Here is a 21,711-nt window from a genome sequence, read left to right on the forward strand (position 1 = left end):
ACACTTAAGATGCATAAAAAGAAATACAAAAACAGCATTTTAATATTAATTATTAACAAATAAGAAAATTTCCAGTTTTAACCTTTTTTTTTTATTCTCTCAACGCGTTCTTGAGAAACGTTACTTTAAACTTCAGCTTTCACAATCCAATCTATTTTTTGGCCATTTTAAAATTAAATTGATATTAAAAACCAACAGATCTTTCAGGCAAGCAATTTGAGGACTTAAAAAAATGTGAGGGGGACGACTTGATCACGTTGTTACTAAACAAATTGTAAAGCATAGCAGTACACATAATACAAGGATTGTTATTCCACTGCTAGGGCAGAAAATTGATGACTTAGACTTTGCCATTGCAGATGGTACCTACTTGGTTTTTGGAGCATTGTCTTACTGTTGTGATACCATCGTTCCATTGTGGTTCTACTGTGTTTAGATTTTTATCAGGAATATGCTGTGTGGAGACAGGGAAAATATCACTATAATACCGTATAACCATTACCCTACCAGTGCTCTAAAAATCTGCAAATGAAAACACATTGTGTTGCTATTGTATCATTGGCAAGAGCCATTTTGGTCAAAATTGAATATGCTTCCCTTGTGCCATAACTTCATAAGGGAAGGCAAAAATGTGCACTCTTAACCTGTTTGTAAAATCAGTAGCTAGGGTCTCTGAGTCTTTCTGGAATGGAGGGAATTTCTTCCCAGTTCTATTTCAGGTCCTGTTTTAAAATTGTTGTTTCTTAGTTATTCTAAATTTATAAAAAATAATTTGATCGTATCATGGTGTGAGCTCTTGTCAATTTCTTTCATTTTAATTGGAAATAGTTTTAAAGTTGCACAAGAGCACACAAAAAGTTTGAATTTAGTAAACTTAATCTGGCATTTGAAGGGGTTCTTTGCTTTACCTTTTGGGCTCAAGACCTTTGTTTGCCTAATCTGAGTTAAGTGCATTTCAAGCTCAAGTTATAAATCCCTGAAGAAAAGGGGTTTATAATTTAAATATTGACACTATAGATCTTTAACAAAAGCAGTGTGAATATACTGGATTATACGGTAGTTTTGCACTTTTGAATGAGTGTTCCCAACTAAACAGTGTGATGGGGTTTTAATGGATGGGGTGTACGCAGTTTTTTCCTAACCTTGAAGTACTAAGTTATGGATATTGCAGGGAGGTGGGTGCAAGTGAAATTTTTTTAAAGGATGATTTTACAGGGTGGTAGAAGAGAACTAATGGTATGATATCTTTTGTTAACTTGCAGATAGTAAAATTACTCAGTGGGAAGACCCCAGATTGCAGAACCCTGCTATTACTGGTCCAGTAAGTACTGTGTATGCTAATGGTTTTGAATGCCACACATTAAATGCTGTGGCTCAAACTCTCTCCTGTGCCAAGATCCAGTTGATGCAGGGCAGGAGGGACTGTCATGTAGCTGATTTTCTAGGTCAGTCTGTGCTGCTGCAGCACAAGTTAGAACAGCCCCATGGTTGCTCTAACTTGCTGGCAGCAGTCCCAAGCAACAGGACACCAGCTGGGGATTGACAGAGCACACTGCACTCCAGTCCCACCCACCATTCCAGGACCAGACAAGGTATGGTATAGATAGAGGCAATTTCTGTGTCTTCTGAGACCTCCCCATGTCAACTGGCCAGATTTGGAAGCTTGCCAGCCCTCTAATTTCCTTCCTTTCTTCCACCAATTATCATATAATGCAATTTCATCCTGTAAGTACCTAGGAAAAATATTTGATCTGTGGATCCTCCAATAAATCCCTGACTACTCCATAATCTTGACTCTGATTTATCTTAGATATCTGATCAGAGTGTATTACTTGCTGCATTATTTCCTCTTATGAAAATCCCGTCTGTTCAGATACTGCATGGCTAACAGATGGACACTTGCAGCTTTGACTTGTTAAAACCCCTTCATTTGTCACTGTTTCCATTCTCCTGCAGCTACAACAAGAAACCATCTCCACCAAATTGAAACCATGGAGTTAGTCTCTAAAGGATATTCATTACCAAGATCATCCCTAGGTAGAAAAAGTACTTTTCCAAGGCAGATTTTTCACTGTAGGAAATGGACGTTGTGGTAACGAGACTCCAGGATAGAAATCGTGCAGAGGCCATATCCAATTTAATACAGCATAAGAGATGCTACTTACTTGCTCTTGGCATCCAAGAAAAAGGCAGTAAAAATGTAAATCTGGATATATTTTGTCCGCATGCAGTGAGGACTCCTCCTCTGGCCACCCTCACTCTTTCATCACCCATCTTTCCTATATTAAAATCCTTCATAAGAACATAAGAACGGCCGTACTGGGTCAGACCAAAGGTCCATCTAGCCCAGTATCTGTCTACCGACAGTGGCCAATGCCAGGTGCCCCAGAGGGAGTGAACCTAACAGGCAATGATCAAGTGATCACTCTCCTGCCATCCATCTCCATCCTCTGACAAACAGAGGCTAGGGACACCATTCCTTACCTCTTCCTTTACTATGTGTTAGAACATAACAATCCTCCATTCTCTCAGCAACTCTTCTTTGGCTTCCTAACCCTTCCTCCATCAAGCTGAAATTGCATATCCAATTTCAAACTTCTGCACAGTAATGCCTCTGTCTGCACCGCAGGTCTGGTCTTCTACACTTTATGCTCTCACTTCCCAGTTGTGACTCAATGCCTGTTTTTCATGCCATTCCCTATGCCTTGAACATCCTCTCTCTCTTGTGTGTCAGGCTAACTCACTCTCCTAACCCTTCCTCAGACATGTTTCAGATAGTTTTCCAGAACTTTCTCCTCTGGTTCATCTACTCCTGCTCTGGGTCCTCAACATCTATCAAAGTAAACAGAAGACAATTGAAAAAGTAAAATAAAAGAAGCAAGATGCATGGCCAGATCGCTGGCAGGTGTAGCTTGGGCTAAAATGGAGTTATGCCAATTTATACTGGTTGAGCATCAGGTTAAGAACAAGAATTGCGTTAGAAACAAAGTTTGTATACAGTCTGTTCCCTTGCCAAGTTACCCTCTCTCATTGTTCACTCTTCCTTTCCCTCCTACTCACCCCAGGGGTTGTAGGTAATTATGTATTTTTCTCAAAAATCCTGTGTCGTTGAAATTCAATGCAAAACTTTGACTTCAGTGGCACAGAATCGAGCCCTGGCATCATAATATCCCTTGGCCATCTTGTTTTTTCTCTGTTTAAAAAAAAAAGGCCGATTAATGGTATTTCTTAAATGGTTGGTCCATTTGCTGTTGGTACCTATCTGATGTTGCTAAGTCTACATCATTTAGCCCTTAACAGTAACCAGACAGTATATTGAAAAGCAGATAGTGTCTACTTTTAACTTACCGGCTGAGCATACTGACAGTTGCAATTTTATTACTGCATTAGAAAAACTCCAACTAATCACTGATGTGAAATGGCCCCTAATGCACTCAATAGGCCGATCTTTTTCAAATGCCATATGCGTGGTCACCAAGAATGTCTTTCACATAAAGTCGTTCAATTCTAAGGATCCTGCAAGACACTCTGAGACTAGGATGTTGGAGTTTTTTAGTCTAATGCTTATGTGAGCCTAGCAACCTTGTGCGATGCTGAGGACTCGTGTCTAATCGGGGTTTTCAGTCCTTGGGTTCTTAGGGACTTGGATTGCTGTGGAAGCACTATATTGTGCTGAGTTCCTGAGCATGCGGTGGTGAAGGAGGTGGGGCAGGAGGGTAGAGGAGCTCTTCACATTCATCACTTATCGGGGTGATAATTGTTGACAGAAAATTCTGGAGCTGCGAAGTTAGTGTTAATTTAATTAGATGTATTGCTAACCAAAAAAAAGAGCTATATCTAGTCATTATGGAAAAGTGATGACTGTCTTAGTACCGGTGGCATAATCAGAGTATCTGGGCACTATTACAAACATATAAAGTACATATATTCCCTAAAGTGATATTGCATTGTGTGAGTAAGGTATTTAGACAATAAGCATGCCAAAAGATTCCTTCACTCCTGTAATAGTCACATTCTTATGCTCATCAGGGGATAATGCTTTTTTCAACTTTTCACATCTCATCTTCCACAAGGAAGACAGCCTAACAGGCATATTTCAACCTCCCAGTTTACACCCACATCCAGCCAATTAGAAACCCACTTCAAGACAATGTGAAACCTTCTTCTCCCCCAGACGCATGTCCTGAACTGACATTTGTGATGCAGCTGGGAATGGCTGAAGAATATGCAGCTCTCACAACATTTTGGAGTTCAGAACTATTCTTTTGCCCTAGTGGAAATATACTTCAGATGTTTAGAGTTGCTGCTCATTTGCACTCACTGCTTTGATAGATCTGCTCTTTTGTCCTGTGGAAGCAGCAGGGCAGAGGAAAGTAATGAGGTGACAGGAAATGATTTTTTGCTTTTTATTATGATCGATCAAGGCCAAGTGCCCCCTTCTCTCTCTCTCTCTCCCCCCCCTGCTCCCAACCCCAAGTAAATTTCCTTTGTGCATGGAATATGAGGGAGAATGGTGAGCTAAGGAGTTGATTGGCATGGAGCAGATTGCAGCTGCTTCACTACCATTACTGCAGCCTATTCTTTTTTTTTAATTCAAGGTTTTCTGTACATGACTTTTCTATTTGAGGTTTTACAGCCGTAAGGATGGTGAGGAAGAGCTTTGTTTGATGTCTTCTGGCTGTACCCGTCTTAAGGCTGATAGAAATGAAAGCTTTCGGGTCTGGTGCCGCTAGTTAAAAGGGTTGGCTTTAAAGAATTTCTCTTACATTTTTGCACCCATGCCAGTTTGTGCTGTGTTTCCTTCAAGTGTATAAGCTAAGCAGAGTCTAGCTGGGTAAGTTTAGGTGGGAGGGATAGCTCAGTGGTTTGAGCATTGGCCTGCTAAACCCAGGATTGTGAGTTCAATCCTTGAGGGGGCCACTTAGGGATGTGGGGCAAAAATTGGTCCTGCTAGTGAAGGCAGGGGGCTGGACTTGATGACCTTTCAAGGTCCCTTCCAGTTCTAGGAGATTGGTATATCTCCAATTCTATTAAGTTCTTGAATGGGAGACTTTCCAGACCCACCTCAGTGTTATGCATGTTGATGGTAATTCAGTATAGGGCACGCTTTTGAGTTAGTAACATAAGAACGGCCATACTGGGTCAAACTAAAGGTCCATTTAGCCCAGCATACTGTCTTCCGACAGTGGCCAAAGCCAGGTGCCCCAGAGGAAATGAACAGAACAGGTAATATCAAGTGATCCCTCCCCTGTTTCCCATTCCCAGCTTCTCGCAAATAGAGGCTAGGAACAACATCCCTTCCCATTCCAGCTCTTAGTCAATGATGGACGTATCCTCCAGGAACTTATCTAGTTCTTTTTTTAATCCTGTTAGTGTCTTGGCCTTCCCAACATCCTCTGGCAAGAAGTTCCACAGGTTGACTGTGTTGTGTGGAAAAAATACTTCTTTTTTTTTTTGTTTTTAAATCTGCTGCCCATTAATTTCATTTGGTGACCCCTAGCTGTTATGTTTAGAGAAGAAGTAAATAACACTTTCTTATTTACTTTCTCCACACCAGTCATGATTTTCTACACCTCTATCATATTCCCCTTCAGGATTCATAGAATATTAGGGTTGGAAGGGACCTCAGGAGGTCATTTAGTCTAACCCCCTGCTCAAAGCAGGACCAATACCCAAATTTTTACCCCAGTTCCCCAAATGGTCCCCTCAAGGATTGAACTCACAAATCCTGGGTTTAGCAGGCCAATGCTCAAACCACTGAGCTATCCCTCCTCCCTGATGGGGAATTTCCCTCACATCCTCAGCCATGAAGATTGATGCAAAGAATTAATTTAGTTTCTCAGCAATGGCCTTATCATTCTTGAGTGCTCCTTTAGCATCTCAATCGTCCAGTGGCCCCACTGATTATTAGCAGGTTTCCTGCTTCTGATGTACTTTAAAAAAAAAAATTGCTATTACTTTTTGAGTCTTTGGCTAGCTATTCTTCACATTCTTTTTGGCCTTCCTAATTATATGTTTACACTTCATTTGCCAGAGTTTGTGCTCCTTTCCATTTTTCTCACCAGGATTTAACTTCCACTTTTTAAAGGATGCCTTTTTGTCTCTCATGCTCTAATACGTCTGTTAGTCTATAAGATGTCACAGGACTCTTTGCTGTTTTTGTCTCTCACTGGTTCTTTTACTTTGTTGTTTAGCCACGGTGGCATTTTTTTGGTTCTATTACTATGTTTTTAAATTTGGGGCATACATTTAAGTTGAGCCTCTATTATGGTATCTTTCAAAAGTTTCCAGGCAGTTTGCAGGGGTTTCACTTTTGCACTTTACCTTTTAATTTCTGTTTAACTAACTTTCTCGTTTTTGTGTAGTTCCCCTTTCTGAAATTAAATGCTGCAGTGCTGGGCTGCTATGGTGTTTTCCCCACCACAGGGATGTTAAATTTCATTATATTATGGTCACTATTACCAAGTGGTCCAGCTATATTCATACCTTGGAATAAAGAATTTGCCTCTCCTCTTGTGGGTTCCAGGACTAGCTGCTCCAAGAAGCAGTCATTTAAGGTGTCAAGAAGCTTTATCTCTGCATACCATCCTGAGGTGACATGTACCCAGTCAATATGGGGATAGCTGAAATCCCCTATTATTATTGAGGGTTTTTTATTTTTACAGCCTCGCTAATCTCCCTGAGCATTTCACAGTCACTATCACCATCCTGGTCAGGTGGTCGGTAATATATCCCTACTGCTATATTCTTATTATTAGAGCATAAAATTACTATCCATAGAGATTCTATGGTACACTTAGGTTCATTTAAGATTTTTACTTCATTTGAGTCTATGCTTTCTTTCACATATAGTGCCACTCCCCCACCAGCACGACCTGTTCTGTCCTTCCGATCTATTTTGTACCCTGGTATTACTGTGTCCCACTGATTATCCTCATTCCACCAAGTTTCTGTGATGCCTGTTATATCAATATCCTCATTTAACATGGGGCACTCTAGTTCACCCATCTTATTATTTAGACTTCTAGCATTTCTATATAAGCACTTTTGAAAACTTGTCACTTTTTAGCTGTTTGCCATTACGTATGTAATTGAATGGGACTCTTTTTTTTTTCTTTTTTTTTTTTGACTGTTTCTTATCAGATCCTACCCCTATTTTATCATCTTCCATCCTCTCCTTCTTACTAGGACATAAATAATCTCCATTAATAGCTCCTCCCCTAAGGGATCTATTGCCTCCTGGTATGGTCGGAGAGTGGAGAAAGACTGCACTGTGGAGCTAATGCTTTTTTTACTGAGCTGTGTCAAAGAGGTCATGACTGTCTGCTGTGGAGTTAGCTTCTACTTGATTTCATTTGGCTTTGTCATTTTCTGTAGAAAAATTCCTAGAATCTCAAGAGGGGACTTGTTTAAACATTTATAAACTCAAATAAATAAATTTATTCTCAAAGATCTTAAGTCATTTCCCATAAAGGTGCTGTCAGATTCCAACTCTAATTATTTTCTTCTAACCTAAATTCCATCTTATATTTTTAGTTTTTCATTTCTGTTCTAAAATTATTTCGTGGTGTTGCTGTGGACCGTCACACAGAAAATGCGTTCTTCTCCAGAGGTGTCTGCGCTCTAGTGTTGATTCACGTGAACCCTAGATATTATACAGTGTCACTTAATTCCCTCTGAGGGTGTTGTGAGCTAATTTAATTTATAAAATGCTTTTAAAAACCTGGAATAAAGGAGTTATACAAGTGCACATTATTTGTATTATTAACATTATTAGTCATTTTAAATTTTATTATCATTCTTATTGGCGCACATACAATCCAAAAGTTTAGTTCTTACATATAGGGCTATTAAGAGAATTTCAGGCCTGGGAATATCCAAAACTGATGGATTTCAATACCCAAACTGTATTTTTCTCGATTCCCATTTCCTACCATTCTTCTTTCCTTCTAGCCTTTGAAGTTGCAAAAAGTTACCTTACAAAAGTACGTATCTTTCAAAGACCTGTGCTAGTAATGAGTTCTGACCAATCTAGTCTATCATTTTGGGAACTTTCCATGCTGATATCATGCCTCTGCCTATATGGACAAAAAGCCTCATCTACATTAATTGCGCCACTCTCCATTCTGCACTAGTTGGAGCACAAAGAGCACCCATCACAAATATCAGTTTTGTCAGCACATAATGATGTGCTCTCAGGGCCGTTTTAAGGGGTTTCGCTTCCCCCCCTCCTTATAAACAGTATTTAACTTCAGTTTACATTCTGTAAAAGGGAGATAAGAATACTTCCTGTCAAAGTCTGTTGAAGTCTTTACTAAGACACTCCTTAACATCAGTGGGCTTGGATCAGGAATTTCCCTGCATTGAAGAGCTTGCAATCTGCTGTCCTGTACTGTTTGTACACCTCAGTTCCTCAATCTCGGTTGGGGCTTCTAGGTGCTATGACAAATAATTTAAAATAATGTAAAAGACCTTATGAGGACACCTGTGCCTTCCTAGTATGACACGTGAGCCCTGAGAATCAGTCCTGATTTTTCTTTTCTTACCATTTTTCGGGTGTTCTTTCACCCTTTCTGTTGCTAGTACCAGAAAAAAAGAGGATTGTGTAGTGGTTAGAGCAGAAGATTGAGATCAAATGAAATGGTGCTGTGAAATACTGGGTCTCAAATTACCTATCTGTAATATGGGGATAATACCTCCTGAGGAGGGGGTTAAGTTTTAATACTCCTAAAGTGTTTTCGGGTCCTCAGTTGAAAGTTGTTGTGTTGGTGCAAGGGTTATTTGCAATATATATATTTAGAGCAAATCACAATTGACTAAGAAAGCATGTTTTTAAACTGCTGGGTATTTTTAATTAACATTTTAGGGGTTACAGTATGTCGGATTGCATGATGTATTTATAATTTTCTCTCTTTCAGGCTGTTCCCTATTCCAGAGAGTTCAAACAGAAATACGATTACTTCAGGAAGAAGTTAAAGAAACCAGTGAGTAATTGTCTGTCCTGTGTTGGAGCCGATTGCCTTAGGGTAGGAAAACAACAATTGACTGCCCAAGAATAGATAAGCAGTGCTGCACTCTATTACTGTACATTCACCAGTTTTCCCTGCTCGTCTTACCACAGCTAGCTGAATATGAACAAATTGACTGAAGCTTTTCTGTATGGATCAAAACCGCTTTCAGTCTCAACCAAAACTGATATGCAGCCCTTGAGGCTCAAGTTTTCATTTAAAAATGGACAATTAAAGCAATGAGGCAAGAAAGAAGCAGCAACAACTTAATATCACCTCAGAGTTTACACTAATTGGCGTGTATGAGGACATGCTCAGATGAAAATCCAAGACTTGAATGGGCATAAGGACTGAGACTGCCCTCGCACCTCAGAGCAGTCTGTCCAAGAACATGGTCACAGGAAATTGGCAGAGCAGTGGGGAAGTTGGTGCTGTTGCCACTTCTGGTATATTGGGTCTGTGAACAAAGAGGACTTCAGTCATTCAACATCTTTCACCAGCACTAAAAATCACTTAATGGAAATAAGAGATGAGCGCTCAATGCTAACTTGCCTGTGGTATTGATTGGCTCAATAAGGACTTTAAAGTTTTGGTAGCCATAACCAAACAGATTACAGGGGGCCCTTAGGCATTCTTTTACTATATATTGATATCTCCTTACCTTTGCATCCAAATCTGTGAGGGCTGCTGCTTTCACTGTATTAAAAGGCAGCACTTCACAGGCACCAAATAGCAATTGGCTTTCTGCTGCATTAAACAATGTAATTGGCAGTAAAAATGTTTGCTTCAAACTCATCTTAGCAGGAAAACTAGACATTTTTGTGGTTCTCGCCTGTCACTTGTCTGTTCATCCCATCTTATTTTCATTCTGCTTATTCCACACACATTCTTACTTCTCCTTTGCTTTTTTGCTATTTTTCTTCTTCTATTGACTAATTTTCCTTAATATGCAGAATAGGATGGAAACCTTTGAGCTATTACAATGGAGCTGGCCGAGACTTATACCTGAAGGTAGTTGAAAATTTCTAGACACAATAGCAGGCTAACATCTTGTAGGGGGAGGAAGCTCTGGAAAACAGGGTGCTGGAGAAACCTTGGATTACTTAGCTGGGTTACTCATTGCTCTATGCTGTCATCTTAATACTGCCAGCAATGGCGTGTAGGCTATGTATTCAGACCGACTTTTCTTCTTTCATGTAGGCTGATATACCAAACAGATTTGAGATGAAACTACACAGAAACAATATTTTTGAGGAATCCTATAGAAGAATCATGTCTGTGAAGAGGTCAGATGTACTAAAAGCCAGACTCTGGATTGAATTTGAGTCAGAAAAAGGACTTGATTATGGAGGCGTGGCTAGAGAATGGTTCTTCCTGTTGTCTAAGGAGATGTTTAATCCTTATTATGGTCTCTTTGAATATTCAGCAACGTAAGTGTCCATTAAAATGTTTCCATTGTAAGTGATCCAGATTAGTATTTGGATGGAAAAAAAAGTTATGTAGTGGAGCCCTTAGATTTTCCTGCAGACTGTACTTTTAAGTTCTTTAACCAAGACCAGTGTAAAATGTCTCTCTATAATGTGGTTTGTTACTTATTCCATGTTCAGGAAACCTTCTGAATGAAACTGCTGCTATGATCTATTTAGCAACTTTCATTGTTTTGCAAATATTCCACATTGTTTTGCAAGGCAGTGTACTGTATGCATTTGTGCGACTAGCAGTAGTGAAAGGAATGGGGCAAGAGAAGGGGCTCTTTTTATGCCACTGCCAATATGGTGCATGGTTGTTGCAGGTTTAAAGTTCTGGGGTTTGAGTTGAAATTCAGCTCTCATGGACCAGCTTCTCGTTTGCACTAACGACCCTTTACACAACTCTGGCACTATAAATGGGCCTTAAAGTGGGAGTGAATTACATTTACACTCATCGTAAGGCTCGTTTGTTGCCAGAGCAGTGCAAATGAGAAGCTGTCCCTTGTGCTCAAATTGCCTTTGTGTAATGTAATGTTATGTAACTACTAATACAGTGGTTAAAGATTGATTTGTTTTTTGCAGGCAGTGCTTTCTGTGTTTGGTGTCAGTATCAAGTTCACTACTTTTTTCCAATAGAAGTGTTGAGTAGGCTGTAAAGGAGATAAACTGTATAAACAAGAAAGTCCTTTTTCTGTGCATCAGCTTCTCTTTTCTTTTTAAACAATTGCACAACTTGCAAAGTAACCTTCTATTTTTATGTATACAGAAGCACAAGGTTGTAAAATATGACTAGTTCAAAGTGTTTGTGCTTTACTGAATTTTGCTGCAGAAACGTTTTTGCCTTTGAAAAGGTCCTTTTCATTCATTGGCTATATGCAACAATGCATGAATATTTTAAACTAAAACTATTTAAGTTGTAGATTCAATTTGGCAGAAAAATAAGTAACAAGAAATCCCACTGAAGTGAGAATTGTCATTAAAAACAGGAATAAGAAATCATTACAGGTGACATTTTTAATCTATGCTGCCAGGGAGCTTATCCCCCCCCCCCCCCAACATTGTGGTAATAAAACGAATTTAGGATTCATGCTGGGAAATACTCATATTTCTAAAGTATCACTTACCCTGTAATTATTCAGTCCCCCATTGCTCTTTGGATCACATTACTGTTTAACTCTTGCAAGATATATTCAGGCTGAAGAATATACACTAGATAGCATCTGTCCATGGTTTTGTGGGTTTTTTAATAAATCTATTGTCATATTAGCAAATTTGGCAAGTACTCCAGGCTTAATCATTAGAATCTGTATTGTTCAGAGGCGGAATGCTGACTATGCCTCAGGTGCTGGGGTTGGGCGGGGGAGACAGAGACTGACCTTGCACCCCTGAGGATCTCTTGTATTTCTACCTTCTTTTAAATTTCCCTCTCCTGTCGCTTGTTTTTTGTTTGTTTGTTTTTTTAAGGTTTCTCCTCACAGCAACTTTGCCTTGGATGCAGGGGAACTATGCAAGGCTCTTTTCCGAGCCAGTCAGGATATGTCTACACTCCAGTGTAAGCCCAGAGTTAGCGGGACTCGAATCAGTTGACCCATGTTACGGAACCCTGGGCTTGAACATCTACCTTGTATTTTAACCCTATGTTAAGACTTTTCTCACCCGTGCTTGAACCTAGGGCTATGAGATCCACACTGCAGTGCACTGACCTGAGTCAAAGTAACCATATCCCAGAGTCCCTACTCTTCTTCCCCCCCTTCCCCCCAACTGTGGCTGCTATAGCCCTAGAACTGTGGTGCATTGTGGGAAATCTTTACTGCTCAACATGCCGGAAGCAGCTTGCTTTGCAAAAGGCTTGATCGATTTGCAAAACCGGGAGGCTCTCTGATAATGCTTGCAGATCGGTGATCAGAAGAGCTGGTGTCGTTTGCAAAGGGGGTTGGCGTCTGTTTTCAATAGTGTGGATTTCAGTTTTATTCAGAAAGAGAGGACTAATGAAATTGTCTCATGGAATTGAGATACTTCCAGCTGACTGCTGGGACCCAAGTCAAGCGGGGCTGCATCTACACTGCAAAGCAATAGAGCTCAGACCCAGGGTCCTGGGACCCTGGGTTCACACCCTGGGTTAGCGTAATAGTAGTGTAGACACAAAGGGGGTTAGGCTTGAGCCCAGGCTTAAGCATGGGCTTACATTGCGGAGTAGACATACCCTCAGTGCTGTTCAAGAGGACATGCCTAGAGATAGTCATATTAAATGCTCTCTGGGTGAAAGTGCTTCTGTTGAAGTCAATGGGACTTTTGCCATTAACTTCAATAGAGCCAGGCTTTCACCCTGTCTTCCCCAAGGATCGGGTGTAATATTTTTTACTTTTGTCAGCCAGAGAGTTCAGGAATCACATTGTGAACAGCCAAATGCAAAGGTCACGTGATCATTGGGTTTATTGTAGCAATCTATTATTTTCTGTTCATGCGTCATCATTTTACAGCTCTCCTCTTGTTTGTCCTTGTGCCCTTCTTCTCCCCCAGCATACAAACTGGGTGAAAGAATATGCCCCTTCATTCTAGAGCTTGCTGTGGTGAGCAATGGCCCATCTCTGTTAAGTTTTTTTTAAACAATTAGACATTTATATGAATAAGAATAGTATCGGCTGTTAGGTTTAGCAACAGGAATGGTAAAATTACTGCAGCAGCAATCCTTGTGCTTCGTGGCATGAGCTGATCACCCACTCAGGTCATGTCTTAGACCGTAAACTCTTCAGAACACGGACTATGTCCATTTCTGTGTTTGCACATGTCTCAGTTTGATCATCTAGTGAAGGCTATAGAGGTATTAAATATTTACCACAGGAAAAATGTTATTTTTATTAAAGTGGTGCAAGGTGGAGAATAGGGTGTAATGCCTTTCTCACCTATCCTGCACTGGCCACACCTGGAGACAGGTACCACACACGTGGCAATATCAGTCACGTCTGGTATGGTGATTCTTACATTCCTAACAATACAGTTTTGACTCCCTCACCCTGGTTAGCAATCCAAAAATTACAGCATCTAAAGCACACAGATGAAAATACTGAGCTACTTGATTGCAGAAGTAGAAAATAGATGACCCAAAGTCAAATTACTTATTAATGTATCTGATGTCAGCTACTTGATTATTTAAACAGGTTTTTTTCTCTCTTTCCCCCTCCCTCCCCCCCCCAAAAAAAGGGACAACTATACCCTTCAGATTAATCCCAATTCAGGTCTTTGTAATGAAGATCATCTGTCCTATTTCACATTTATTGGACGAGTTGCTGGCCTGGCAGTGTTTCATGGGAAGCTATTAGATGGTGAGTTTAAATAATAATAATAAATGTTGTTGTTCTGGCATGTGTAATTTTTACTGACTTTTACTCCTGTGAGCCCTTGCAGAGCCAGCGTTGCTAAAGGAGAGTGAGCTGCATTCTGTTCCTGTTTGTGCATCACCTACAGAATTGCTTCCTATGGTTAAATCAGCCACAGCTGAAGGCAGTGAGGTTGCATAAGCGTCAGTGAGGATATAATTTGATCTGTAGAATCTTTATTACTGGTGTGGTGTGAGAGAGAAATATTCCAGGCTGACCTTGGGAATCTGAAATAAGCATGCAGTTACAAAGATGACTCTTTCTAAACGGAGTCCATTTTATCTGGAGTCCCTAGGGCACAATAAACCATGCAACCTCACAATGTCATTTTTATAGTCACTTTGCAGAGCAGAATGACATCTCATAAATTGGGAACTCAACCCTTGGACCTAAATTCTCCAGACTTTTACATCTCTTTCACATTTGTAGCTCCATTGGTAGTTACACTGCCATAAATCTGTTGCCATGGAGTGGAGAACTGGTCCTTCTGTGCTTACAGAAAAGATGAGAAAGTTGTGTTAACTTAAGCGCAATTGTATCTGCATTAACAGAAGGGAATTTCTTTGCCATTGGCAAGCTAAAGTGATATGACACCATTTTAAACCTGAACAGATCTATTCTATGCCTTGACCTATGGTGGGTAGAGCAGAATAGTGAAAGTTACACACTCTTTCCTCCACTGCCTGGATGATTTTATCCTTTAACAAATTAATAATTGGAATTGCTTCAAGCTACATCATAGCCCTGAGGCAATCTATAATACTGAAAGATGGGTTTTCTGTGCAGCTGCTGTGGCTGGAGTACTAGTGCTATTTCTACTCATTTTCTCCCAAGGACTCTGTGTAAGAATGACAGTGGATGTGGATGCTGGGTGGATTGTGTGTGGAAGGCAGGGGATAGTGATCAGTTTTAATGACAACAGTAACAAAGGACACTTCCTAAGGACTGTTGTAACGAGTGGCTGTGGTCAATGAATGGCCCCTTGGCTTCACTTCAGGATGTCATCTCTCATAGCAGATTGTTAATCCCCAAGAAATGCCCTATGCTGGTACTGTTACTACTTGAATATATTACACTACAATGACTGCTGATTATAATTTTTTGTTTTACACTTACTAATCTGATATCAATGTGATATATTTTTCTTTTCTAATTCTCTCCGTATTCTTTCCTTGGGACATTGAAAGTTGTGAAAGAATGCTGGTTTTAGCAGTGTTATTATTTGCTTAGTCAGCCCTTTTTGTCCCCGATTGGTAGCAGAACAAAAAAGTACAGTTTAAAATTAAATCTATTTACTTGTGCCTCTTGGGGTTTTTATTGTTTTTTTTTAGGCTTCTTCATCAGGCCTTTTTATAAGATGATGCTGGGGAAACAAATAACGCTGAAAGACATGGAGTCAGTGGTAAGTGAACACTTAAAAAATTATTAGTGTTAAGAGAGATGAGGTGGGTGAGGAAATATCTGTTATTGGATCAACTTCTGTTGGTGAAAGAGAGAAGCTTTTGCACTCCACAGAGCTCTTCTTCAGGTCTGGCTCTTTGAGCTCAAAAGTTTTCTCTTTCACCAACAGCAGCTGGTCCAATAAAAGATATTACCTCACCCACTTTGTCTCTCTCGTATTCTGGGGCCAAAACAGCTACAACAACACTGCAAATAACTTCTTAGTGTTGTCAGTTACATGAGTTTCTTCTCTGGCGAAATTATAAAAGCTAATACTGCTAATAAACGACATGGTGGCAAACATAAGTTAGAGCGGTAAGAACTTGGGGAACATTTCTTATTTTGTAGTAGAGGTACTTTTGTGTCTGCCAAGATTAGTGATTTTAGGGGTAATGCAATTAAAATTATGGGGGAAAATAGGTCAATTAGAAAAACAACTTGAGGTGCTTTTTTGTTTTCTTAATTTTGCTGTAGACATTCTGCTTCTTCCTTTTCCTTCCCAAACTAAGCAGAACAATGGGCAGGTGATATAGAACCACAGAAAAGTACGTCTGGAAGGGACCTTGAAAGGCCATCAAGTCCAGTCCAGTCCCCTGTGATGAGGCCAGAGCAAATAAACCTAGACCAGCCCTAGGAGGTTTTAGTCCCACCTGTTCTGAGAAACCTCCAGTAATGGGGATTCCACAGCCCCCTTTGGCAGCCTCTTCTACAGCTTAACTACTCTTATAGTTAGAAAGATTTTCCTAATATCTCATCTATATCTCCCTTGCTTCAGATTAAGCCCGTTACTACTTGACCCATCTTCAGTAGACATGGAGGGCAATTGGTCACCATCCTCCTAACATTTTTGAAGATTATCAGGTCTCGCCTCAGTTGTCTTTTTTTCAAAACGAAACATGCTCAGTTTTTGTTCTCCTTTCCTCGTAGGTCATGTTTCCTAAGCCTTTTTATCATCTTTGTTGCTCTTTTCTGGGCTCTAGGCAGTTTCTCCACATCTTTCGTAAAGAGGGGCACCAGGAATTGGACATGATACTCTAGCTGAGGTCTAACCCCAGTGATGACTAGAGCAGGACAATTACGTCTGTGACTTACATTATTACTGAGGGAATTCTGTGCCAAAAAAATAAAAATTCTGCAAAATTTTGCATAATGTCAACAAATGTGTGGAGGATCTAGCATGGCAGTGGGGAGCACAGGCCGCAGAGGTGGGAGATCACTCTGCAAACCTCCCACGCCCTCCCCCAACACAGATTCGGGTGAGGCTGCACCTGACCCTGACAAAGCGCAATAGCTGGGCCTATCCCAGAAACACCCAGGGCCCTGCCCCTCCACAGCAGGTGTACCAAGATAGTAAGTGAGAGGGACAGAGTCTCAAATGCACACCTGGCCCTGGCCCCCGATCCAGGTATGGAAAGGCAAGCTCAGCCTGGCAGGATCCCAGTATGCAGGGGATTGGGGAGTGGGGGGTCCAGGTGCTGGGGGAGAGGCCTGGGCGCAGCTGGTTGGGGTTCAGCGGGATGGTGGTCCAGGTGTGGGGGCCTCATAGGGTGGTCCAGGAGGGGTGGGGCTCAGTGGGGTGGGGGTTCAAGTGCAGGGAGCTCGGTGGAGGGTGGTCTGGGTACAGGGATGGGGGTCCGGATGCAGGGGATGAGGCTTGGCGTGTGGGGTTCTGGGTGCAGGAGGGTGCGGCTCAGCAGGGGGCATCTGGGAATGGATGCCTGAGGGTTGGCGGATGGGAGAACAGCTCCCCATACAGTGACTCCTCCCTCCATGGCTGAGGAGAAATGGGGGACAGGACGCTGGGGGGAGAGGTGCAGAGCTTCCTGCAGCCATGGGAGGTTTCTGAGGGTGGGTCTTGTCCCAGCCCCAGCTGCTCCTTGGAGGGGAAGAGTAAATTCTGTCCGCCCCCGCCACCAGCCCAGCCAGGACTAAACTCTATTCTGACCTGATTCTGAATTGTTAAACTTTTCACTTACTTTTTTTGCTGCTTGTAATTGGAAACCTTAATTTTTTATCACCTTTGCTGGTGCCGTTTTCACTATTTGTTTTGTTTTGTTTTTCTCTCCCGTTGGCTCACTCTTTAATTGTAAATCTAATAGAAGTTGAAGGCATGAGCCCTCCAGGGAAATAGTGGGAATCTAGTAGTTGGTGGATTTTTTCAACTCAATAAAGCTTAATAAGTTGGCAACAACTTTTCCTTGGAATGAAATGATACTACTGGGCTACTACAGACCATTTTAATTTGATTTATTAAGTAACACAGTCATGAATGTGAACATAGAAAATATAGTATTCGGGAATAATGTAAATCGGGTAGGTAACCTCTGGCACGTGTGCCGAAGGCGGCACTCAAGCTGATTTTCAGTGGCACTCACACTGCCCAGGTCCTAGCCACCTGTCCGGGAGGCTCTGCATTTTAATTTAATTTTAAATGAAGCTTCTTAAACATTTTAAAAACCTTATTTACTTTACAGACAACAATAGTTTAGTTATATATTATAGACTTATAGAAAGAGACCTTCTAAAAACATTAAAATGTATTACTGGCATGCAAAACCTTAAATTAGAGTGAATAAATGAAGACTCGGCACACCGCTTCTGAAAGGTTGCCGACCCCTGATGTAAATTCATAATGCAAACTATGTGATTTCCACTTTATTATAGCTGTACCAAAATGAAAAGGAAGACTGTACAATCAGATAAGAAATGTGAGAGATTGCAATCCATTTTAATTATTTCTAGAGCTCTAATTTCAGATTATTGGTTTTTATGTTTATAGAATATAGCATGTAATGGCAAGTAAACAATAATGTACGCATTTTCAAAGAGTGCTTACTTGTAACCTGTTCTGTTACTACAGGATAGTGAATATTATAACTCTTTGAAATGGATCCTGGAAAATGACCCTACGGAGCTGGATCTCATGTTTTGCATAGATGAGGAAAACTTTGGACAGGTATGTATCGGTTACTAAAAAAGAAAACAAATATTTCAAACTTTTCCTTCTTCTTTACTTGTCAGTTACTGCCAAACATTCACTAATGATGGGCAGTATTTGTGGTTTGGGAACTTAATCCGAACTTTCAAGTGTTAATGGTCAGTACTGCCAACTGCCATGCAGGGCTCAGATCCTGGACTCCTTTCTCCAGGGGTCAGCTAAGACTATGGGAGAGTTCCATAAGTAAGTCCATTCAGGCCCAGTGGCCAGGTCACTAAATAGCAATCCTGTCAGTGAGGTGAACTACAAACAGTATGGGAAGCAGTGGTGTGCACAAGCTTCCCCAACACTCTGCTAGAAAAGTTCCTCAGCTTTTGATCTGGAGGGGACCACCTCTGGGGTGAGAGGGTAGGTGTCTTCATGCCCGATGCAGACTTTGGCCTCTGTGATCAGACTGCCAGTTAAGGTGCCAAGTGAAGATAGGGTTTGTTTTTTGTTTGTTTTTTACTATATAGACACTACTGAAAATGAACTAGGTCAAGAACAACTAACTTATTAATGAGGAAGCTGGTAGCAAATGCTATTTTTATGTTGCCGAACACACTCTATTATAAAAGCTTTTTGTGACATTTTTTGTGGAAGCTCTTGCACCGCCTCTGTTTGCAGCAGGCCTTTGATATTCGCAGGGGGACCCACCCTGAGGCTACCAAGGTGCCTTTTCTTTGTCCCATGAAATTCTATTAAGCTTTTGCTCAGAAACTGTTAAAAATCACTATTTCCTGTCTCTCTCTCACATTTGTCAGGAAAACTCTGGCAGCCTGCCAAAGTAACTAAACACCACAAATGTTCTAAGGCAGTGGTCCCCAAACTTTTCAGTCACACTCTCCCCTCTCCCAGAGCTGGGGGGGGAAGTGTGGACAGGGGTAATGGGGCCAAGGCTGGGGCCACAGCTACAGGAGGGTCTGGGGTTGGGGCCGAGAACGAAGCCACAGCCAGGGGTCAAGGCTGGCACCGGGAGTGGAGCCAAGGCTTGGGTCGGGAACAGAGCCATGGCCGTCCCACAACCTATTCCCTCCTCTCCTTCCCCTTGGGTCACCACAAAGGCCAGAGCTCCCCCATTTCCCAGAGGGGCCAGGGTCCTCCCAGCTACACCCTGCATCCCATATAGCCTCTGGGAGAGCCACATAGGGCAGGAACTTCCTCAACTCCTGGGTGGTGGCGGAAGAAAGATACAGGCCAGGTTGGGCATCCGTTTTTTTCTTTTTCTCTTCCCCCCCCCCCCTTTTTCCCCACCTGACTACCCCCAGTCCCACCATCTGGCCAGCAGTCCATCTCTCTTAGTTGCCTCTCCTGGGGCCAGCCAGTAGATTTGCTCTCTCCATGTCATTTGGGAGTGGTGAAGAGGTGGCGTTGCCTGATTTGCCTCTTGTCACCTCCTTTCTGCAATGGTAGAACTGAAAACATTCCCCTTCCTTCTGGTCTACTACTTTCCCTCTCAGCTTTGAGACTGATAGATCCCCCACATTAATGCAGAGAAATCCCCGAGGTAGCAGTGGCACGTATAGGAGTATTTCCAGTCTTACTGCAGTAGGCTGGGGTTAGGAATGGTAAATAAGGAATTTTAAAAGGAAGGATACTTCTTGCTTCCCCAAAAAGGTATCAGTGAAAGCAGGTGATTGGTAAGGGAGTATGGGACCTGTTATGGGAATGAGGAATCACAGCTCAGCCACAGACTGAATGAAACTCACACCTAGACAAAATGCGTACAGCTCCTCTTGCAGCACATTAAAAGCCTTCAGAAGGTAGCGTATGTGTTAGATGATACAACAGCCCACATTTTCTCCAAGTTGATTTCACTGTATTGCACTGAAGTGCTCTGAGGAACCAGCATCCTGGAGAATCTCTTTGTGTAAGTGACTGAATGAAATCCTTAAGGAAGTTGTGTATGCCTGAGAGGGAGACATCTTTGCTTCCTGAATTTGCTGTTGTCCTTGATGATTTTATTCTACATACATAGCCCAAAAATATGCAAGAAGTGAAGAACAATAATAGAATTTCAAACATCTGTTCTTTCTCCTTTATTAAACAACAGGGGCAGGATTTTGATAGTTCTTACTAACAAGGCAGAAAATCCATGGGGTGGCTATTATCAATATGTAAAGTGCTGGGGAGCCTCCTTTCAATAACAGAAAATGAAAGGACCTGTGCTACATTCAGAGCCCATATTGTTTGTCATTGTCTAAATGTGATGTAGCTTCTGGTGATGGGAAAGAAACAAGCAACAAAATCCTGCCTCTTCTTGGATGCCATTATTTGTGGCTGAGATCTGAATAGCTTTATCCCCTTTCACCAGGAGACTAAAGCTGTTCTTTTATTTGTGATTTTCCTTTGTTGTCTTCTCTGACCTTCAGTTATTGCATAGCTGTGAGGCTCTGTGTATGTCTGTCCCATACTGATGATAGCTTTTATCAAATCTCTCTTTTCCCTCCGCATCATTTTACTAGGTACTTAGTTTATTGTTGTTGTCCCCAGTTACTGGGGACTTCTGAAATGAAAATGCTGAGAGTGAAATACAAGGTTGTACCTAACATGGGCTAGATGCACTTCGTGGGTTCCACCAGTGCAGCTAGACTTCAGGATTTGGCAGTAGAAATTGCCAGGAGCAGAATACGAGCTTAAAGTCAACCAGTGCCTTCCATCCTTTGTCTCCCTTAAAATGAATCCTAGACCAAGTGCACATCCTGCACTGCAGGACTGAATCAAAGCTCATGTTTGCACTGTAGGTGTAGTCACATATTCTGACTAAATATCTAGAGTCCAGTTCCAGCATAACGTGAACTCGGACTAATACTTTAGAGGGTTCTCTCAGGGACTTGTTTGGCTTCCAAGTGTTGGTCAGGAATCTGGAGAGACTAGCCTGAAGACATTGTATTCACCTTCATGACAAATATGCTGTTTTTATTTTTTTCCTTTGCAGCTGCTGCTAAGGGGCATATGTTGTTTGACAGCTCGTCTTGTGCTCAATCTGCCATTCCATTCTTTAATTAAAAGATCTCATTTTCTGGCTTATGCAGTGCTCATTCAGAGTAATTTTTGTTGAACTCCTGCTTGTCAATTTCATTTTCCTCAGATCATTGTTTGCATCTATTTTAGTTTACTGTAAATTTTGGCATTTCTTGTTTTAAAGGATCTACCAATGAGTAAGTGGCAAACAAAAACAGTAAATGGCTTTCAGTCTTGCTCCTTTTTTCCCCTCTAGGTTACCTCACTTTCTAGCAGAACTATATAATCATCAGAAACGTTCTTTAGAATTCTGTCCTTGTGGTTTTTTGTGCTTAACAAAATCTTCTAACAACTCTGCCTGCTTTGTGGTGGTGCCCTTTTTCCAATAAGTTTCTCTGGTTATTATGCCGTCTGCTAACTTTTAAAATTCTTCAAAATAGTTGTCTAGATAATCAGATAGCTGTTCCACATTTTGC

General features: G+C 41.3%; 1 protein-coding gene and 1 long non-coding RNA gene across 6 annotated transcripts in view; one reads left to right on the forward strand and one right to left on the reverse strand.

Annotated features, from left to right (window-relative positions):
• Positions 1–21,711, forward strand: part of NEDD4L (NEDD4 like E3 ubiquitin protein ligase) — a 342,440-nt gene that overhangs the window by 304,061 nt on the left and 16,668 nt on the right. For all 5 annotated transcript variants that reach the window (XM_045021773.1, XM_045021771.1, XM_045021772.1 and 2 more), the window contains 6 exons: positions 1,263–1,321; positions 8,919–8,984; positions 10,209–10,438; positions 13,679–13,800; positions 15,186–15,256; positions 18,155–18,250. In XM_045021773.1, the coding sequence (XP_044877708.1) occupies positions 1,263–1,321; positions 8,919–8,984; positions 10,209–10,438; positions 13,679–13,800; positions 15,186–15,256; positions 18,155–18,250 (644 nt within the window). The remainder of the gene's footprint in view (positions 1–1,262; positions 1,322–8,918; positions 8,985–10,208; positions 10,439–13,678; positions 13,801–15,185; positions 15,257–18,154; positions 18,251–21,711) is intronic.
• Positions 1–21,711, reverse strand: part of LOC123373036 — a 98,027-nt gene that overhangs the window by 23,848 nt on the left and 52,468 nt on the right. The gene's annotated exons all lie outside the window — the stretch shown is intronic.

The sequence above is a fragment of the Mauremys mutica genome, chromosome 6 (assembly GCF_020497125.1).
Source record: "Mauremys mutica isolate MM-2020 ecotype Southern chromosome 6, ASM2049712v1, whole genome shotgun sequence".
Lineage (NCBI taxonomy): Eukaryota > Metazoa > Chordata > Testudines > Geoemydidae > Mauremys > Mauremys mutica.